At 46.1% G+C, this 20,584-nt stretch overlaps 1 protein-coding gene across 3 annotated transcripts in view; it reads left to right on the top strand.

Moving 5' to 3' along the window:
• Positions 1-19,656, top strand: part of ncoa2 (nuclear receptor coactivator 2) — a 35,294-nt gene extending 15,638 nt beyond the window's left edge. The window contains exons 6-22 of one of the 3 annotated variants that reach the window (XM_088283067.1): positions 1,776-1,953; positions 3,621-3,812; positions 4,234-4,335; positions 4,723-4,863; positions 4,983-5,130; positions 5,524-6,754; positions 10,999-11,203; positions 11,804-11,989; positions 12,059-12,229; positions 12,594-12,729; positions 12,832-13,006; positions 13,111-13,413; positions 13,680-13,757; positions 13,823-14,294; positions 15,122-15,302; positions 15,390-15,534; positions 16,031-19,656. In XM_088283067.1, coding sequence (XP_088139193.1) covers positions 1,776-1,953; positions 3,621-3,812; positions 4,234-4,335; positions 4,723-4,863; positions 4,983-5,130; positions 5,524-6,754; positions 10,999-11,203; positions 11,804-11,989; positions 12,059-12,229; positions 12,594-12,729; positions 12,832-13,006; positions 13,111-13,413; positions 13,680-13,757; positions 13,823-14,294; positions 15,122-15,302; positions 15,390-15,534; positions 16,031-16,042 — 4,056 coding nt within the window. In that variant the 3' untranslated portion in view covers positions 16,043-19,656. The remainder of the gene's footprint in view (positions 1-1,775; positions 1,954-3,620; positions 3,813-4,233; positions 4,336-4,722; positions 4,864-4,982; positions 5,131-5,523; positions 6,755-10,998; positions 11,204-11,803; positions 11,990-12,058; positions 12,230-12,593; positions 12,730-12,831; positions 13,007-13,110; positions 13,414-13,679; positions 13,758-13,822; positions 14,295-15,121; positions 15,303-15,389; positions 15,535-16,030) is intronic. The other 2 variants (XM_088283069.1, XM_088283068.1) reach the window with 2 other exon arrangements.
• Positions 19,657-20,584: the final 928 nt, after the last annotated feature.

The raw sequence follows: 20,584 nt of genomic DNA, 5'->3' as shown, positions 1-20,584 counted from the left end.
TCATAACATTTTTTTTTTTTTTTTGCTAGTCTTATCCTACGTTTTCCTCGAGACGGTACCTTTTTCTTTTTCTCGTATCAATGACTTTATTTCTCAATGTCAGTGGTCTTTGTAAACCAGAGCACCCGCAACATTACTGACGCAAGCGCTGTGCGGAAGGAGGCTTGCTCCGTTTCGATGTGCCCTACTTGTCCGGCGCGTGGCCTTTCTTCGCACGGCATGCACTTACCGCGCCGCGATAAATGATGTCGGCCGCCGCTCTATTTTCAGCCGCGCTCGACTTTGGGAAACGTCCGTGCATATTTTTCATGCATTAAAACCGTACGGACGCACGTTGCAAACAATTAGTCTAATGGTGATTATCCTCGTCGCAGCCACAGAGGTGGAAGAGGAACCACCTCAGATTAACAAGCACCAAAAATCTTTTTTTTTCTCTCGCTCGCTCTCTCTCTCTCTCTCGCTCCCGCCAAAGGGCTGCGGGTGATTTGATGGCCTAATTGCCACCATCTTGTGCGTAATGGCTGACCTGAGGCTGTATTATTTTTTTTTTCAATTAAGTGCTTCTCTTCATCCTCTTCATTCACTGCGCTCTTGCCTTTTGTACTAAATGAGTGATGGATGGCCGTATGGACGCGAGAGTGTTGCGTCATTCTGCCGACATATTGGTACAGCTTGTGCTTTGTCAATATGCTGGATAATTGCCAAACAAGCGGAATTGCCCGGGTACAATGTGGTCATTCGGAAAGCTTTATTTCTGCATTCGTAGAGAAAATGAAACATTGTGACTCGTGTTTTTTTTTTTTTTGTTTTGTTTTTTTAAAACCAGTCATGAATTAATAAAGTCAGAGTTTTATGAGAATGTAGTCATTATTAGATTAAAGTCATATTAGGATTATGATTTTTTTTTCTCAATATTATAAAAATTTTGCTAAAATTTTAATTATTTACAGTACGTTTGATACCAATTTTTTTTCAGACCAAGACCTGTACGAGTATTCTCTCTGAAGCATCTAAAATTTCATTTCACACAATAACAAAACATACATTACTCATTCGGGTTTTCTTTGCCTTTGGTATTGGCCGGTATCGGCAGTGAGTACTCCAGGATGGCCGAGTGGTCTAAGGCGCCGCGTTCCGGACCCAGTCTCCCCAGGAGGCCTGGGTTCGAATCTCGTGGCTGCCAGGATGGCCGAGTGGTCTAAGGCGCCGCGTTCAGGACCCAGTCTCCCCAGGAGGCCTGGGTTCGAATCTCGTGGCTGCCAGGATGGCCGAGTGGTCTAAGGCGCCGCGTTCAGGACCCAGTCTCCCCAGGAGGCCTGGGTTTGAATCTCGAATTTCCCCATTGTGGGACTAATAAAGGCATTATTATTATTGGCTGCCAGGATGGCCGAGTGGTCTAAGGCGCCGCGTTCAGGACCCAGTCTCCCCAGGAGGCCTGGGTTCGAATCTCGAATTTCCCCATTGTGGGACTAATAAAGGCAATATTATTATTATTATTACTCGATACCTGAAAATAAAGCTGGTATCACCTCGACTCACCCACCCTGAGTTGTAATATCTCAAGAGAAAAGTTGCAATTTCAGGAATATTTATGGTTCTTATGAAAAACAATTCTGAATAAAAAAAATAAATCTTAATTTATGTGAGGAAAAAGTCTTGTCATTTATTTATATATTTAAATGAGAAAGAAGTGGCATTAAAAATAGGATACTAAAAAAAAAAAAGAATTAATAGAAGCAGCCCCTTTCCATCTTTTGGTTGGTTGTCCCGCACAGGCCCTGGACGGCTTCTTTTTCGTGGTGAACATGGAAGGCAACATCGTGTTTGTGTCGGAGAACGTGACGCAGTACCTGCACTACAACCAGGAGGAGCTGATGAACACCAGCGTCTACAGCGTCCTGCATGTCGGCGACCACGCCGAGTTCATCAAGAACCTGCTGCCCAAATCCCTCGGTGAGCCCTCGTTCTACCCCGTCCGTGACGCTGCTTGACTTTTATACTTCGAGTCCTGCCTATTTACCATCGGCGGCTTGATTTATTAAATTTTTTTGGGTAGACTTCAGATGTGTTCTACTTTTTCTTTGAGGTCGTTGCATACAATCTATACGTTCTTCTTTCTCTCCTATATCACGATAGCGTTAGTGCCCCGAGCGCTCTCCTTCCGTCTTGCTCCCTTCTCGGCTAATTAACTTCCTTTTTCAGGTTCTCTCCCCTGTCAGCCGCGGCTCCCTTCCTATAGGCTCATCTTCAAGGGTGTTGCTTTCCCATTTTCGCTGTCAGCTTCCCATTGTGTAGTTCTCTTGCCATAAAAAAAAAAGATGTAATATTGCTTCTGTAATTGTGCTATTTGGCGAGAAATAAGTCGGACTTCCATCAGAGCCAATTGTTGTCATTTTACCAAAGCCTTCATGTTGTGAGAAAATATTGCTTTGACAGGAATAGTCAGGATATTGCACAAATGACAAGAATAGTCATAAAATGAGGGCGAAAATAGCTTGAAGAGAAAATGTATAAGTTTACACAAAAAACAATATATATATTTATTTTAAAAATATTCACGAGGAAGTAGTTGGATTTTTGCTTGAAGAAAGTCTGTCTTGATTATACGACAGTAAAGTTACAATATTGCAAAGCCATAAGAAGAGAACTCTGTCATAATATTGCTAAAGAAAATAATTTCCCTTAGAAAAATAAAGCCCAACTGTTGTAATATTGCATGAGCATGACGGAACCAATTTCTTTACCACTTACGATTGGACATCCGCTTCTTTTGCCACTAATCAAGCACCGGAGGTGCTTTTCAATCTATGTCAGTCCCTCCACCCCCTCGTTGCCTGGGATTGAGGTCTGACGAGTGCTCGGCCATCTGGGCGGGAGAGCGAGTGGCGAGGAGGAGAAGAAGCAGCAACCGGGAAGAAGAAGAAAAGAAAAAAAAAAAGCATCAAGCGCGGGGCTGTGTCCCAGATAACTGGGAGATTATCATCAATGCAGCGAATGAGATCAGCAGATGGAGTGGGACGCGACTTTGCTCGAGTGAAGCGAGTTGTGTGTGCGTGTTTTCGAGGAGATGCGTATGTTTGGAGCTAGTCTGCAAACTTTATGGCGGCTCCGAATGTCTTCCCAAAAATCGCTCGCTAATTTAATATAGCGTGCCACCGCTAGTTGGAATCAATTGATTCTCTCGGTTAAATACAGCCTCGGATGGACTTTCTGTCGAAATAAACGCAAGCGCACATTCCCGCGCGACCTGCCGCTCGCCTCAGCTCCCGCCGATTCAACGGTGTTGTCAGTTAACTGTCAGACAAATTTAAACTCCTTCACCGACATTGTTGAAAAGCGCACGCAGTTAAAGCACAGATACTACAGTTCTGCCAAAATGTATGGATGGCTACCCCAAGTGGACGAAAATAAAACCTGCACCCCATGTGCATATATTTTGCTTTCCACAAAGCTGTGATTTGTTTCTTTTATTTTTTTAATTTTATAGTACTTGCTCATACTGTACCTGCAAATGATTCTCAGCTTTTGCAGGCTCTGTCTTTGGCAACCCAACACCCCCGAAACCCTCATCTCCCTGAATTTTCTCCCCACTAAATCCAGCACCTTTGCGTCTCCCACAGTGAACGGCGTGCCGTGGTCCAGCGAGGGTCCGAGACGCAACAGCCACACCTTCAACTGCCGAATGCTGGTCAACCCGCACGGCGAGAGCCCCGAGCAGGCGCACGAGCACGAGCCGCAGCAGCAGCAGAAGTACGAGACCATGCAGTGTTTCGCCGTGTCGGAGCCCAAGTCCATCAAAGAGGAAGGCGATGGTACGCAAGTGCAAAGAACGATTTTCTTTTTATTTTTTTTTTTAATCACATTGGCATTGATCTTTTATCAATAAACGGCAAAATGGTAATCGTTTTATTGATTTTAATGTACGATAATAACGAAAAAACGCTTTCAACTATTTAAAAGTGGGGGAAATGTGAGTTGAAAAGCTCGAGCGCGCGCTGCCGCTGACACTCAAAGGTCATCGCTTCCCTTGCTGCTCCTCCTCATGAAAGACGAGGGGTGGCGCGGGGGTGCGCCCTGCTCCACATCCTCATTAATAACCCCATTAATGATGCTGCCTGGGAATAACATGCATTTCATTTTCTTGACATCATCCGTCATCCTCCCCCTTCCTCGGGGCTTTCAATATGCTGCTATATGCGTCCTCATCTCGAACCTCTCTCTCCCCGCCCTCAGACTTCCAGTCGTGCCTGATCTGCGTGGCTCGCCGGGTTCCCATGAAGGAAAGGCCCATGTTGCCCACGCATGAGAGCTTCATCACACGCCAAGACCTCCAAGGTACAGAGAAAGGACAACCTGGTCCAAATCAGACGCATTTGAACGTCAGAAAGCGTAAGGCAGACCTTCCGCCCACGAGGCCACCGTGCTGCCCTCGATGCTAACGCGCTAGTCCAATTACAGCGGCATCGCAAGCGCAGTCTTAACGAGATCCATTAGCCTGACAGATGGCATGACCTGGTTTCTCAGTCGACGCACATTAGCGTGTGCCTAATGTTGTGGCTTTTGACTCGAAGCTTGCTGACATGTCTTCATTTATGGTTTCCGAGCGCGATCACAGAATGAATTAAACCCCTTCAGGGGTGCCTGCATCCCAACAGTTCGACAACGCCGGCTTTAACTTGGCCCTCCAATGAATACTTGTGTTTAATGTTTGCTGTTTTCAAGGCAAGATCACCTCCCTGGATACCAGCCTGTTGCGTGCCTCCATGAAGCCGGGCTGGGAGGACCTGGTGCGTCGTTGCATCCAACGCTTTCACCTGCAAAACGACGGCGAGATGTCCTTCGCCAAACGGCATCAGCAAGAAGGTAAGTCACGCTCGCCGGGGTTGTTTTTTTTTTTTTGTTCGCAGTCCGACTCATGAACCTCACTGTTTTTTGTTTTTTTTATGTATTTAATTTATTGATTGACCTTTTTTTACCCCCAGTGCTTCGCCACGGCCATGCGTTCAGCCCCATCTACCGCTTTTCCCTCTCGGACGGAACCATCGTGTCGGCCCACACCAAGAGCAAACTGGTGCGCTCTCACGCCACCAACGAACCTCAGCTTTACATGTCGGTGCATGTTCTCCAGAGGTATATCCAATAGCGCCAATGTTTTCTCTGCAAATTACTTACCTGTTCGAACCCTGATGTCCCTGGTTCACATTCTGTGAATGAGGTTGTCGGCATTCATAAAAATCATCTTATGATACATAGAGCGCAAGACAGTACTGTATGACAATAAAGTGTAATTGCAGATCCACTCCAGTAGGTGGCAGTGGTGCTATCCTTGCCCATTGTGCTTAGCAAGTATTAACTCTACGGTGTCGGTTTGTTTTGCAACAAAAAAGCTCTTATTTATAGTTGCTGCGTGGGGGGGGGGGCGCAAATTGTTTTTTCTTGCTATGAGTGGGGAGTGTAACATTAAATAATTTAGAAGCACTGAGCGAACGTAAATGCGGCTGTGTGTTGTTGTTTGGCCTCCAGGGAGCAGACGGTGTGCGCCCTGGGCCAGGACATGGGACCCAGCGCCCAGGCCACGGGCATGGCTCCCAAGCCCATGAACTCCTCAACCCCGTCCATGACTCCCCCAACCCCGGGCAGCTTGCCAGGCGCAGGACCTCAGGGCCAAGACATCAGCAACAGCACGCCTTTCTCTCCACCGGGCCCCGCCGGCCCGAGAGAGCCGGCAGCCATGGGGGGACACATGCAGGGCTACCGCTACGGCTGCCCCCCACCGCACAGTCACGCGGGGGGGATGCAGCCGCCGCAGCAGGGCCAGAACTGGAGAATGAACAGTCCCTCCCGCGCCAGCCCCAGCCCGGTGGGCGGCCCGCATCCGCCTCAGCAGAACTGTATGCTTTCCCCAAGGCATCGCGGCAGCCCCGGGGGGGCGGGTAGCCCGCGTGTCGGCCTTCACTCTCCCTCCCCGGTGGGGATGGGTGGCGGTGCGGCGGGCAGCCATGGCAACAGCTACACCAGCAGTTCTCTGTCAGCCCTCCAGGCCCTCAGCGAGTGTCACGCAGTCGGTCACGGGCACACGCTGGGCTCTCCAGATCGGAGGATAGGCTCCCCGGTGAGCGTCCCGCCAGGATCGGGTGCTCATCCCATGTCGAGACCGGGACCGGGTTCCGCGGACTCTTTCGAAGCGGTGCAGGTCGGAAACGCAGCGGGCCCGACGGAAATGAACCCGGCTGACCCAAAAGACGAGCGCGAGGATGACGCTCACTCTCGCCTTCACGACAAGGGCCACACCAAGCTGCTGCAGCTGCTCACCACCAAACCGGAGCCTCTGGAGACGCCATTGTCCCCTAACGCGGGGGCCGAGGGGAAAGAAGCGGCCGGGGTCCGCGGCGGGCTCGCCGCCGTCACTACGCATGCCACGTCCCTCAAGGAAAAACACAAAATCCTTCACCAGCTGCTGCAGAACAGCACGTCTCCCGTGGACCTGGCCAAGCTCACCGCCGAGGCCACCGGGAAGGAGCTGGGCCAGGAGCAAGGCCAGGGTGCTGCCGGCGCAGATGGCACCCCCAAGCAGGAGCCCCTCAGCCCCAAGAAGAAGGACAACGCTCTGCTGCGTTACCTGCTGGACAAGGACGATGGCGGCTTGAAGGACAAGGCGCCCAAACTCGAGCCCGGGGAGGTGAAGGCGGAAGGGGGCAAACACCCGCTTGTCAAAACGGAGAAACCAGACGTCGGGTACGATCAAGCTGAACAGGTCAGTTTCTATCTCTTTTCTTGTTGTTTTTCCGCTCATGCTGCACATTTAACAATTTTAACATGGTCCACGCAGGATGCCTTGAGACAACCCAAGGTCACACAACAAGACATTCAAATATGTTTGGAACTTCGGCGAGTAGCCGCGGCTAATAAGTTCTAACGTCCAAAACTGCCGTCTCCCCAGCCCACCGGTTCCCTTTTTACATTGTGTGTGTGTACGCGGCGCATGCAATCAGATCAGCGACTTCCCGTAGTGTGATGGAAAGCGCTCCAGTTATTGAATGGCTACTCCACAGAAAAGCCACTTTGTGGATATCTGGCACTTCCCGCCGTTTTTTTTTTTTTTTTTTTTTCTTAACTACAGGTGTCTCAACCAAAAAGCAACATATCTTTTAAGACTTGGTTTGGCGGCGTGAGCAAAGGGAGGCTGCGTCCCACCCGCTTCAAACGGATGTGACATCTGGAAGGAGCCCCCCCGCGGTGCTTCGGCCATTTGATCCCTGCTCGCGTTTGGCCCGGGAATCTGCGGGTTTGGCAGCCATCGCTGGTCATGGCTGGCACTGAAAGAAAGAAAGACGGGCAAAGTGAGGGAGGAGGGGATCTGGAATGAACAGGGAGAGTGTTGCTGGTGAAATTTCAATGGCCGTGTGCTGCATGGGTGGTGGGCAAAGTGTGGCCCGGGGGCCAGATATGCGCTGCAGTCTTTCATCAGGCTCCCTGAGAATTTACAGACTTGTAGTGTTAGTTTTTTTTTTTTTTTTTTTTTCATTTAAAATTCATTCATTCCATGAATTACATTTTCTGATTTATTTAAAAACAAAAAGTAAATAAAGCAATTAATAATATAATATAATTTAAAATAACACATTTGTATGTCCATATAACCATATTTTTAAATATGTATAATTAAATAACTGGTTAATTATAATTGAATTAATTACCGATCATTTAAAATGAGAGAAATTTCTCATTAAAATTATAAAAATGTTATGATTTAACACACTCATTTGGTCTCATCTACGAATGTTCTCCCCCCCCCCCACCTGTCCATTTTAAAAACACGCAACACACGTTACACACGTCCACAGAATTTCTGTGCGTTTAGAAAGAAAAAAAACACGCTTTGTAGAGCGTGTTCGTTGGAGGGTAACGTGTGGAGGAGGGTCTCGAAATCAGGTCAGATCACGCGCCACATTAATTGAGCGCAAGTAGATCGAAAATTCAGTTCCTAAATGATGCCATTGGTTTGGAACCTCAAGCTCAAGAGCTCTCTGGTTAGGACAGGAGCAGGACAACGACCCATAACATATCAGCGAGGCCATTTATGCACTGCACAAATTGAAGAAGAACTTTGATTACCATGAATGTGATTTCCATTTTTTTTCTGTATTCTTACTGTAATACTCTCATATAAAAAAGAAGAGCCACAGTTGTCGATGCCCTTTTCAGCCGTTCACTGAATGCCGGAAAACCGTTAACATTTCGTTGTATTGTTTACAATGACAATGAAGGCGATTCTGATCGTGATTGTAAAACACCAACACAATGAGTACACTAGGACAGGAGCTGTTGTGTGCCACAGCCCACGTCCAGACACTCACATGCAGAATCGCTGTTACCCATCACGCCATAAAGGCGCCGTAATTTTTGGGGGAGTGTCTTCGAATATGCCCAAGTTTGTAGTCTGTGTTGTAAAACTATTGATTTATTTGTTTAATTTTGAGACTTTTCACCTATTGCGGGTATAGGTGGAACATATCCCCCCAAAATTAAAAAAAAAAACATGGAATGTTGGGGGTTCAGATGATATGGACCGGCATAGCATGGGAACAAAGAGGGGAGCGACACGGGGAGGCGCACATAACCCCAGGAGAGCCCAGCCTCGGCAGGCGGAGTGAACGCGATGAGCCATATGCCGCTGCCTGTCCTCGCCGCTGCCATGGTGATAGTGGTGAGGAGGAAACCACTTAGAAATAGCGCCAGCAGCGAGGCTTTGTTTTCTGCTGCATTGGTTATAAGGGAGGGAAAAAGTCTGAGTTTAGCCACCGCTGTCCCCTGACCTCAACCCTACTGAGAACCTGTCTAGTTAAAGCATCCTTTGAATGGGTGGTGGCAAATAATTGCGTATTGTACTCATCATCCATCGATTAATCGAGTAATTGGTTCAAACAATCATCTCGCAACCAAATAAAATCTTGTTTTGTGCCGCATCGCAGATGTGAATTGATGGTCGTTGTGAAGTTTGCCGCCGCCATATAGTTTTGGGGTTCAAGGCATCACTGTAGGAGAATTCGTCCATTTTTTTCCCTATAAATTGAACTGACTTTAGGAAAGATAAACTAGAAATGTTTCATTTGGAAGGCGGTATATTTGATTTCAAGTGTACAGTACTTGTAAAATCCCCTTTCTCGCCGTGTGTGTGTGAGAGTATCTTGTATTTAGTCACGGACGCTGTGACGACTTCATTATCTGGCGAGTGGGCTGCTGGTGAATGGCTGCTCGGCCATGTGTGACCGATGACTACTCGATTTGGGTGGGGGGTGTCTAACCTCACCCACTGCTCTCTCTCCCACTAGTGTCAACCAAGCCTCCCTCCCTCCCACCCTCCTGTAATGCTCACAATTGTTTGAGAGCTGAATTATTGATGCGGGACTACATGTGAAATCAGAGCAGAGTTGACTTGTGGCGAAAGGCAGCGGGGAATATTTTGTGTGTGTGTGTTCATTTTCCACTGTCATCAACTTTGACCGACATGAGAGAAAGCACTTCCTTCCCCCCCCCACCCCGTGACATGGCCTCACTGCCCAACATTCCTTCTTTGACATGCCAATTTCCTTCCCCCAACTAAACACAATTAAAATCAAACCAAAGATCGATATCTTGAATCCAGGCCAAATATATGCGTGCTTGTTCTTTTTGTAGTTATTTCTTCCTACCAGATAGTTTCAACGCAAGAGCTTTTTCGCCTAAAATAAGAAATTCTATCATTCTGTTTCATGCCACTTGCAATTGTCAAATTAAACGACATTAATTTTACCTTACGACACTAATAATACGGTTATGGTCACATGAGAAAGGAGGTGAGACGTTATTAAGAATCTCACATTATTAATTTTTTTTCCCCCTTGTCCTTCATGCTCAGTTTTTGCAGTGTACCCTCAATGTTCCTGCACAGGATGCGGCTCGCGTTACACTGCTGCCTTGAAAACGGGGAGAGATTGATAGAAAGAGGAGCCATTAAGTATAAAAGCAAAGCAGTATGGCCAAGAGAATAGAAAGCGAAAGGGGAGGGGGGGGGCAAGCAAGAGGAAGCGATGCAAGTGAGAGTGTACAGGAGCATTACATCATTCCTGACCTCATTAGTGCTTTTCACTGTCTCACCCCCCTCCACACTGACTGTAGCACTCCCATATAGCCTGTCGGCTTGCCGCCAGATGAAAGTCTATGAAAATGTTAGATCATGTATATCCTGACCAAAATGGTGGATTGTCACGCTGCCTCTAAATGTGGGAAAGAAAAAAAAAAGCTCTCAGATACATGCTTGTTGCGTTTTTATTGACCACCTTTCGCAACAGACACTCAACACGCAGACTAGCTAACCAAAGCTAGCAGTGGCTGACTCCACTCGCTGGCACACACGTCACTCACCAGGCCTGATGCTGTTAAGTAGGTTAAATATTTGGTTTTATCCAGCATTCTTTTCGTTTAATTGTCATTGCCTAATTTGTTCAGTCAAAACTAACGGTGTATTGTAATCAAGTGGATTTTGAAGTTAGGGAAAATGTTGGTATCTATTGATCATCTGGATTTTTTTCTATTTTAATAAATGAAAATACTTCAATCAGGGCCAATGGTATAAACTCTTTACTCTTTGCAACAGGTCCTTTAAAAAATGCTTAAAAAAAAAACAAAAAAAACAGGATTCTGAGACGCATTTTTCCCCAAAAATATCGGAATAAGTACATGCCCTGGTCGTTAATTACATTTTTGTAGGATTAATTCCTTTACTAATTCACTTACTTTTGGGTGAAGTTCATTTGTAACGACTATTTTTGAAGTATCACTCTTCATTTGGTGTTCTGTTAAAACAGCTGTTGAGTAGTTGGCCGCTCAGCAAGTCTTCGTTTGCTGCACTCTGGTGGCCACTTGTAGCACTTGCAACTTATTTACCTCAGCCCCCCTCTGACTCTCCACGTCTTCAAATTTCTCAAGTGTCATCCATCTCCTTCTCCCCCCCTGCAGTCGTCAGAGCTGGACGACATCTTGAACGACCTGCAGAATGCCCAACCGCAGCTGTTCTGCGAGCCGCGGCCCGTCTCGCTGCCCAGCCCCATGGACAAGCAAAACATCATCAACGACATCCTGCAGATGTCCGACAACAGCCCGGCCGCCGCCGCCGCGCAGCATCCTCAGCACAAGAATGTTAGCGGTGGCATGGGGCCGACCAGTGAGTACCGAAGCGCCGTGATTCTCAACCACGGTGGCAGCAGAGGTGGCAAAAGCATTCACAGTCTGTAAAATAAATAATAAATATTTAACTACATTACACACACCTAAAAAATCTGCCTTTAGTACAGCCACAAAGTGTTTGTTGATCTATTTATGCCAGCAGGATGTGGTGAGGGAAGAACAATTAAATACTCTCACTATTGTATTGGTATGATTGCTCCCTCTAGTGGTCGATGAAAGAACCACTGAATAACATTTTCCAATAGTGTAATGCTTTTGTTGTTGAAACATTTTTTGTAATCCAGTACATTGTGGAAAAAGTCATCACGATTATTTTTCATTGATATTGAAATCCGACCAATGATTATTCATTGAAATGAAAATGTTGTACTTGTTCAAACTACCAAAACTCGATTTTAAATGAATTGAAATAATAACCACAAAATTAATTAGCTCTAACATTTGTTTGTGAATATTCATTATTTGAAGAAATATTGCTCCCGGAACATGATGCTAATTTTCTGTTCGCCTGTCAATGACATTTTACATTGACTTGCGATATGTCTATAACAAATTATTTCCAATTCTTTTATTCCAGATTTCTGTGGCATGCGGCCGGGCAGGGGCGGGCCGGCGAGGAGTGTGTCGCTGGAGATGAGCGCATCACCGCAGTACCCCATGAGGACCACCAGCCCATATACGCTTGTTCAACAACAGCAGCAGCAGCAAAGCATGGTGGGAGGACACGGCATGATGGCGAGCCAGGCCAACATGGTCGTCCCAGGTTTGTTGTCGCAATTGTTACATGGCTTAGTCCCGCTGGTGCGCTTCAGTCACTCTCCTCTCCATCCAGGACTTATGGGTCCTGGCGCTCCTCGGCAGCAGCAGCAGCAGGAAGGCTGGGCGGGCTCAGCCTCGGCGCCGCAGCTGGCCCAGGGTCGGATGGGTCCCGGCGGCGCTCCCATGAGGCCGGGCGGGCAGCCAGGCCCTCGGCAAATGCTTCAGACCTCCATGATGCCCAACGGTGAGAAAGAAGACCGATGTTGCCGCTCATCTCGTTGCGTTAATTTATCTTTTTGTTTCTAAATTTGGATCATTAAAAGTTATGTGCAGTAATCGGTTATCTGTAAGAAAAGTAAATGAAGAATTTTATATGCGTATTTTACATCAGTTTATGTATTGTACCAATGAATTTCTTCAATTATTTTATAACAACTTTTTGTTTTAACCTCACCTTCAAATGTCCTTTGCGTTGTCTGTTTTAATCTTCAAATGTGGCCCTCGGACACAAAATTTTGCCAAAGCCGTTTTTGTCTAGTTTATAACCTCCACCTTAGAAACTGCGGACACCAATTTTTTCTTTTTTTGTTTTTTTTTTACCCCTTAAGCCCAACCTGACATGGACATCAGTGTGGTCGGGCACTTCTCACAGCAACAGCAGCAGCAGGCTCCGCCCAATCAGACGGCGCCTTGGCCCGACAGCATGATGCCCATTGAGCAGACGGCTTTCATCAACCAGAACAGGTTAAAAAAAATTTTTTTAAATGACAGCAACTTCACATTTTCAGCACCATCTCAGATGTTAACCACACATTAACACCCCACTCGGCATTGTCCTCTGGCCAGGTCGCTGCACCCGACTCCTCAGGAGGACTTGTTGTGCAGCATTGGCCTCGGCGGTGGCGAAGGGGGTCCGGTCGACGAGGGGGCCCTTATGTCCCAGCTGTACACGGCACTGAAGGATTTCGACGGCCTGGAAGAGCTGGACCGGGCGCTCGGCATCCCTGCGCTGATCGAACAGGTCCGCTCCACGATTCCCGTCGTCTTTGGACAAAGTGAAACCAGCGAGTTTTATTTATTTTTTTTTAGTTTTAGTTATCATACTTTTACCCATGACCCTTTCAGAACCAGACGCTAGAGCAGGACCAGTTCCCGCAAGACCCCTCCTCCATGATGCTGGAGCCGAAGCCCCCCATGTACGCCCAGCAGCAGTTTGGCCCGCCCCCGTCCCACATGGCGCAGAGGGGCTACCCCGGCGCGCCCATGCAGGAGCCGGGCTTCCACCCCATGGCCGGCCAGATGCCACCACGTCCCGGTTACCCAATGATGAGGATGCAGGCCCGGGCGGGACTCAGGCCCGTCGGGGTGGTGCCCAACCAGCCCAACACGCTGCGGCTGCAGCTGCAACACCGACTACAGTCGCAGCAGGTTTGTCTTACTGTTGAATGATGTATGTATGGTGTTATTATTGATGCGTAAACGGAAGACTTTTTTAAAAAAAAAAAGCCTTGTTTTTTTTTTTTGTGGCGCATTTTTTGGAGTATTGTAATAATAAATTTGGCTTCCTTAACTCATTCACTAGCAGCAAAGGTAAAATGAAAACAAATTTTGGCTTCAATACCCATCAATGGCAGTGAATGCTTGCAGTTTGCTTGTAATTATCTTTTTTGCTTTCTCACCTTTCTTCCCATCAGAACCGACAGCCAATGATGACTCAGATGAGTAGCGTGTCAAATGTGAACCTACCTCTAAGATCCAACGCTCCCAATCAGGTAAGCCACCAATCACCTCCGCAAGCTGGAGAACATGGACCCACACTCTGTGGTCTTGACCGCAGGGGACCATCAACGCCCAGATGCTGGCGCAGCGTCAGCGCGAGCTGCTGAGCAACCACCTGCGACAACGACAGCAGCAGCAGCAGGTCCAGCAGCAGCAGCAGCGGAGCTTGGCCATGCGGGCGCAGGGCCTCAACCTGCAGCCCAACATGAGTAGCCCGCGGATCCCCCAGGCCAACCCCCAGCAGTTCCCCTACCCGCCCAGCTACGGTACCGGTACAGGCCTGGCCTCGCCACCTCCCCCTAGCAGCCCCTTCTCCTCCTCCTCGCCTCTCTCCTCCCCCAGCCTGCCGTCTCTCCCCGCCAACCCCCAGCTGCACTTGCATGGCACCTCCTCCTCTTCCTCCTCCACCGCCTCCTCCTCCTCCTCCTCCCAGCAGATGATGATGGGAAACACAAACATGATGGGCGGACAGTACGGGGCCGTACTCAGCCCCCAAATGCAGCATAGTGCCTTTCAGTTTCCCAACTCAGGTACTGCTCCCGCTACCCCCGACCTCCCCACCACCACCCCCACACAAACACGCAGTTCTCCTCAAATCCCCTTTGTGTATGTTTGTGTGTGCACCATAACCCAAACGCGAATTAAAAAAAAAAAACATTTTATAAATGAAATAAGAAAAACATTTTCAAAATGAAAACTACATATCAGCTTACTAAAAATAACTCTTAAAATGTTGGAGTGATGTTTTTTATCTTAATCAAGGTGAATACTTATCAAGGGCTAATTTCTGTTTTACACAACCCCATTCCATGTCAATTAGTGAAACTTGTCGAGGACTAAATCTTTTTCTAACTTTCCTTGGGATGCCTCTGATTGAATATCGAGGCATCATATAAATAAATGCAAACAGTTTGCTCAGCATGCTCACACACGAAAGAATTTGTGAGATTTCGGGCTTGTTGAAACACAGAAGGAGCCGCTCACTAACTATTTAAGTGGTTATACACGTTGTGTCCACCCGAGGGCGCCCTGAACACAGAAATGTAGTTCTACTTCAAATCATTATGAGCATTTATTAAACGTGTATAAAAAGAGTTTTACAACAACTCTAGTTTTGCATTGAACTATCTTTCGAACCTCAAGTCTTTCATCATAAATTTATAATCCACAATTATCCATCATAGGCCGATTCATTTTCCTTTCTGGCCTCATCGCTTCCTTGCTTGCTTGCAGTAAACATCCCGAATGCCTTCTTGGATGCATTGAATGACACTTTCTATTCTTCTTTTTTTATTTTTATTTTTTTTTATGGTGTTGTCTCATCAACCCATTCTCCCCACACACACGGTCGCTGCAGGTATGAGCCAGCAGGCGGAGAGTGGCTTTGGGGGTCCCGGTGCGCCGCCGAGCCCTCTGCTGTCCCCGCGGGTGGCGCACGCCCAGCAATCCCCCATGATGCAGCAGGGCCCGGGCGGCGCCCCCTTCCAGGGCTCGCCCGACATCAACGGCTGGAATCAGGGCAACGTGGCAGGGAGCAGGTAAGGAGGGGAGGGTGGAATAAAACTTTTGAAGCGGGTGTGGAAAAGCAGCTTTTGTGATTTCTGGCCCTTTCTGGTCCTTTGCAGTATGTTCTCCCAACAGCAGGCGTCCCCTCAGTTCACCCAGCAGCAGCAGAGTAACGGCAGCATGTACAACGGCGTCCCAGGAATGGGCCAGATGGGCGTCACGTCCATGTCGTCGCCCGGCTTGCCCTCCATGGGGCAAGAGCAGGTAAGGAGGGCGTCACAAAGTTAAAATAAAAAAATCTAACTTGTCTTGCATTTTAAATAATAATGTAAAAAACTTAATATGCCACAAAATGGTGGCACAGGTATGCCTAAATACGAAAGTAGTCAAACAATTCGTGACAAAGAAGTATGTTTCAGTAAAAGACATCAACCGAAGTTGCTTTCATAGAACAGCAAGATGAACGTACGTTGCGAAAGGGCCTCCTCACTCCCCCCTTTCGACACGCCGTCGGATGTCGTCCCGCCAGGTGTCGTTAACCGCAGCTTCTCCGCGGTGCTTTCAGGGCCAATAAAAGCCCATCAATATTTCAGCAGGCGGTTATAACAACACCCGCGTCTGGATTGAACAGACAATAGAAACATATTGGCACTTGGATTATGTCAATTATTGACCGTTTGCCCATTAGCGTGCACGATTATACTGTCAACCACTTCTGTGTTATATCATGCCGGCCTTTTTTTTTTTTTTTTCTTTGCAGAAATACTGTTGACTCGTATTGAGTTGGACCTCAGCTGGAGCGACGACAAAAAGTGTACACGCATGTAAACGAGCCACAGCCCTCAAAGATTACAAAATACAGCCAGGCTTCTGTCTGCATTCACCGTAGTGTGACTTACTGTAAGCCCCCGGGTACTGGGGGGGGAGACAAAAAAAAACCAACCCCCTCAAACCCCCTCATGCCCTGATGAATGTATTCCTCTCAGCGGACTGCGGCTATTTACAATCTCATCTCAAATATTCCCCCCCAAAAAAAAAGCAGGAAAACCTGACTCTTGGTGGCTTCTCCCGAAAAAAAACTTTAGCCAGGTTTGCCTTTTTGAAGCTTTTCCTTATTGTATGACGACGATTATTCATATTGTCCTGGTGGCAGGGGTGGAGTAGTGTGAAACACTGCGGAAGAAGAACGAATTGAGGTTTATATAGTGTATTAAATTAAGTTTTATTTTTCTGTATAGATTCCGTTTTAATAAGAATAATTCCTGTAGATGGCTTTATCCTCGTAGTATCCGAGACTTTAAGAGACTATGATTAAAAAAAAAAAAAAAAAGTCTAAATTGAATGAATTGTATATATCAATAAGTAATACCATGGTGTTTTTTTTTTTCTATTTATTAGATTTTTGTTTTCAAGTTTGTTTGTTTTTCTTTTTGGGTGGGTGGGCAGCAGGGGGGGGGGCATATTTGCTGATTTTCAGCGCAACCGGTACAAAGAAGAGCTGGGCGTGGCCGTGGTGTATACAGTGTACAGATGAAATCGCTTTTGCTTCTCTTCCCTTTAGCGTAGACCACCACCAAACAAGACCGGTCGAGTCAACACAGCCATACGATATATTTCAATTTAAAAAAAAAAAAAAAAAGTGCTTTCTATGTTGTCTGGAGTTTAAAAAAATATATATGCTTCATACAAGCTGCTAGGTGCATTTTGGTGTCATGTAAACGAGCAATAACTTTTTTTTTGTTGTAATTTTTGTACAGTTTCTTAATTGAAAATAAGGACACCTTTTTTTTTTTCTTTTTTTTTTTTGGGCAGTGTGTTTGGATGCAGTATTAAAACGCCCTTTTTCAATGCCGTTTGTAACACACACGTTTTAGATTATGCAGCACTGGCTCTTGACCGACACACAGACAGCCATATTGAAACGTCCTCAGGCAGTGAGTCACCCAAAATGGCGCGTGGCTCTTTTGCGCCGCACTTTTTTTTTTTTTTTTTTTTAATAACTGTTAAATGACACGGGTGGGGAACCTGTGATTCTTAGAACATTTTAATGTTATTGTAAACTAAAAATGTCATTGTAATAAGAATATAAAATCGTTAATTTCAAAATAATTAACGATTAGTCCATTCTGTTGTTTTAGTCTCGCCCCCTTCAAGCGAAATGTATTCGCCAGTGCCTTTCACGCGGAACCCTCGAGCACGTCAGTGGCCGTTGTGACAATTGCGTTCAACGTTACAGGGCAGGAGAAGTGAGTCCTGTTTTCTTTTTTTTTTTCCCACTATTCTTTCTCACACCGCTGCCATCCCACTTTTGGATATCACAGCACCGGAAGGTTTTGAGATACAATTGTTGCTTTGTTTTTGCTTTGACTTGCAAGCCTAAATGTGACACAAGCGCTCGATGATGGCAGAGAACATGACAGATGGTTAACAATTTTTTGGAAGAAAAAAAATAAATGGTCGAAACTGCTTTTTGCTTTTCCAGTTTGGAATATATTCAACATAAAGCTAAGAGAATTACGACACTTCACCAAAAAATTATTTGGGTGCCCTCAAACCGTCCAAGGCAGCAAACTTTTTATTTATACAGTGGAACCTCGGTTCTCGACCATAATCCGTTCCAGAACCCTGTTCGAAAAGCGAATTGTTCGAACACCGAAACCATTCCTTTGCTGCTTGCACTGACTTTCTTTGGAGGCATGATTCGGGGCTAAAACACTTTGTACATCTATATAAAACGCGAGAGCAAAACGCAGCACGTCCGCACGCGACAACAGTTGGTCACAAAGAGAGCAAGAGAGCGATCTACACCCGTACGCCGCTCAGCATCCCACCCTCGCGTACGCACTCACGCGTCATACCGGCGTTCGAACTCCGATGTTTGTTCGAACTGCAAAGCAAGAATTTCTCTATTTTTTTGGTTCGGACTCCGATTTGTTCGAACTCAGTCGTTCGAGAACCGAGGTTCCACTGTATTTAATTATTTCACTACAAAGAAATGGAAAGTTAAAAGCTTTTGTCCCCCTGCGCTAACTAACATTGTAGCCGTTAATGTCAATATAGGATTTCAAGTTGCTCCAATGTAAATTACTGCTTCAGCCCCCCCAAAAATATTTTTGTATTGATTTTTTTTTTGTCTTTGGAAATTCCATTAGCTCAATGCTAACACACAATGCAAAACACCATAGAAAGGCTTACAAATAGCATCCACGTCGCCATGCCTTTTAAGCCTTGGCTATTTGAACGCAAACAGACCAGCAATACTCAATGGCAGATATGATTTGTCCTGTGAGAGAAAAAAAAACTCGCCTTGAGCGGATAATTGCATTAACATTAATTTCAATGTGGAATTGCAATTTGAGATGAGTTTTGGGTTACAAACGGGCTTTCGGAATGAATTTGACTTGTAAGTCAAGGCGCCACTGTTCTTCCTCCATCGCATGTCTGAATATTTGAAACAAAATGCATACTGAATCCTGTTTTTCCAAATTATCATTATGTCTGTTGGAGAAACGGAAAACGGTTCCCCACCATTTTGATGTGCTGCCACGGTGCATGGAGAAAAGCCAAATAACCCTCACCCACCTCAGTTGAAATTCAGAATTTAGATTTTTTTTTTTGACACACTTCTGATAATATCGATGATGTCAGGTCAACAGGGTCCAATCGGAGATGGCGTTTCTTGAACATATCATCGTCTTCATTCGGCGCGCTCGCACTGAAGGGCCCATTACAACTTCCTTGGCAATCCTCGACAAACACTGTTTTTGATTGTATCAAATGAGCCATTGAAGCGTTTTTAATCCCAGCCCTTTGCAAAATTGTTTCCAAAGAACGTGTGGAGAAGCCATGTGCAGGTGCAACGATCACTTTCCGACCCCTAAACTGCCCCCCCCCTAAAAAAAACTGCTTTTCCTACTCGTAATGCCCTTTTTGTATTGTCTGCCAATTTCCTAGAGCTAAAAAAAAAACTAGCAAAATGCCTTAGATCTCATCCGCTCTTGTATATTTCGTGGCCGTGTGTATACATTTGTATAATGACTTGTACAAAACGAACCGGGTGCGACGTCATGATCCATAAGGAAGCGCGATATGTTCATGGATTATAATAACAGAGTTTTTCCCAGGAACGCTTTTTTGCTTTTCCACAGCTGATGTGTGTGTGTGTGTGCGTGCGTGAGTGCGCGTGTGTTTTCGCTCCTGCATTGTTCACAAGAATCACACTGTATCCCCCCCACCCTCGTTTGCAGCCCAAGTGCGTGTGCGCGCGAGTGAGCGTGTGTTTTATGCAAAGTGACATGAGAAGTTAAAAACCACAGTTATGCAAGTTGTCAATTGATATGGCTTCGCTGATGCTATTGCCTTGTAAATAAAGAATTCTGTTATTGAGATTTTTCACCGCGATGCCTTTTATTGATTCATCGAGCAAAAGGAGTAAGCCTACTATTTTTTTTGGGGGGGGGCGGAATCGAAAAAACAATTTTTACTGCAATTACCACCCCAATAAAGAAATAGAACAGAGAAGAAAAATCCCTCACCCAACTGACATGGTTTATTTATTTATTTATTTATTTGCTGCCGATGCCAATTTCGATCCAGAACAAAATTCTGATGACCAATTAATCGGGTGATGTTACAAAACCAGCCTGTGCCTAATGTGATGCTCGCTTTTGTTCTTCTGTGGTGTCGATTGGTGCTTGGCAAAGCTGCAAAATGGCTCATTACTGCCATCAACTGGCATTGTCTTTCCACTGCAATGAGGGGGACAAAAACTTAACTTACAAATATTTGCAGTTAGTGCCATTCACTGGTTCTTAGAATTAAATTAACATTTACGATTGATATGATTTTTTTTCTTTCTCCTTTTTTTTTTAAATCCTCCATGTTTTTTTAATTCAACTTTACAAGAATGCAAATAGGATGTACTCATTTTTTTATTTCTACAATCACAGGCCACAACATTAGGTACACCTCATGGGTGAAACTTAAATGCTCGCAAGAGTTATTTTTGCCTCTTCATGTTTGCCTCAAAAGCTAACATTTGTCTGCCGGGGAGGAGGGGGGGGGCTTACTTGAGATAACATTTTTAAGTGTGTGTATGTGTGTGGGGGGGGCGGGGTTGGGGGGTGTCATATGTAATAGTCTACAAGTTAACAGGGTGGGTCATCTCTTGTGAGAGAGAAAGAGGCATTGAGATGTAAGAGCCAATAGGAAGGGGGGGGGGGGGCGTTCTCATCAGCGGATCAACGTGGATGGCCTCAAATGACCGCAGACTCTCACACACACTCGCAGTCCGGTTCACTTGGAGAAGAATATT

This window comes from Idiotropiscis lumnitzeri, chromosome 19 (genome assembly GCF_059441095.1).
Source record: "Idiotropiscis lumnitzeri isolate Australia: NSW breed Sydney's pygmy pipehorse chromosome 19, RoL_Ilum_1.0, whole genome shotgun sequence".
Taxonomy (NCBI): Eukaryota; Metazoa; Chordata; class Actinopteri; order Syngnathiformes; family Syngnathidae; genus Idiotropiscis; species Idiotropiscis lumnitzeri.
This window is presented reverse-complemented; position numbering and strand designations above follow the sequence as displayed.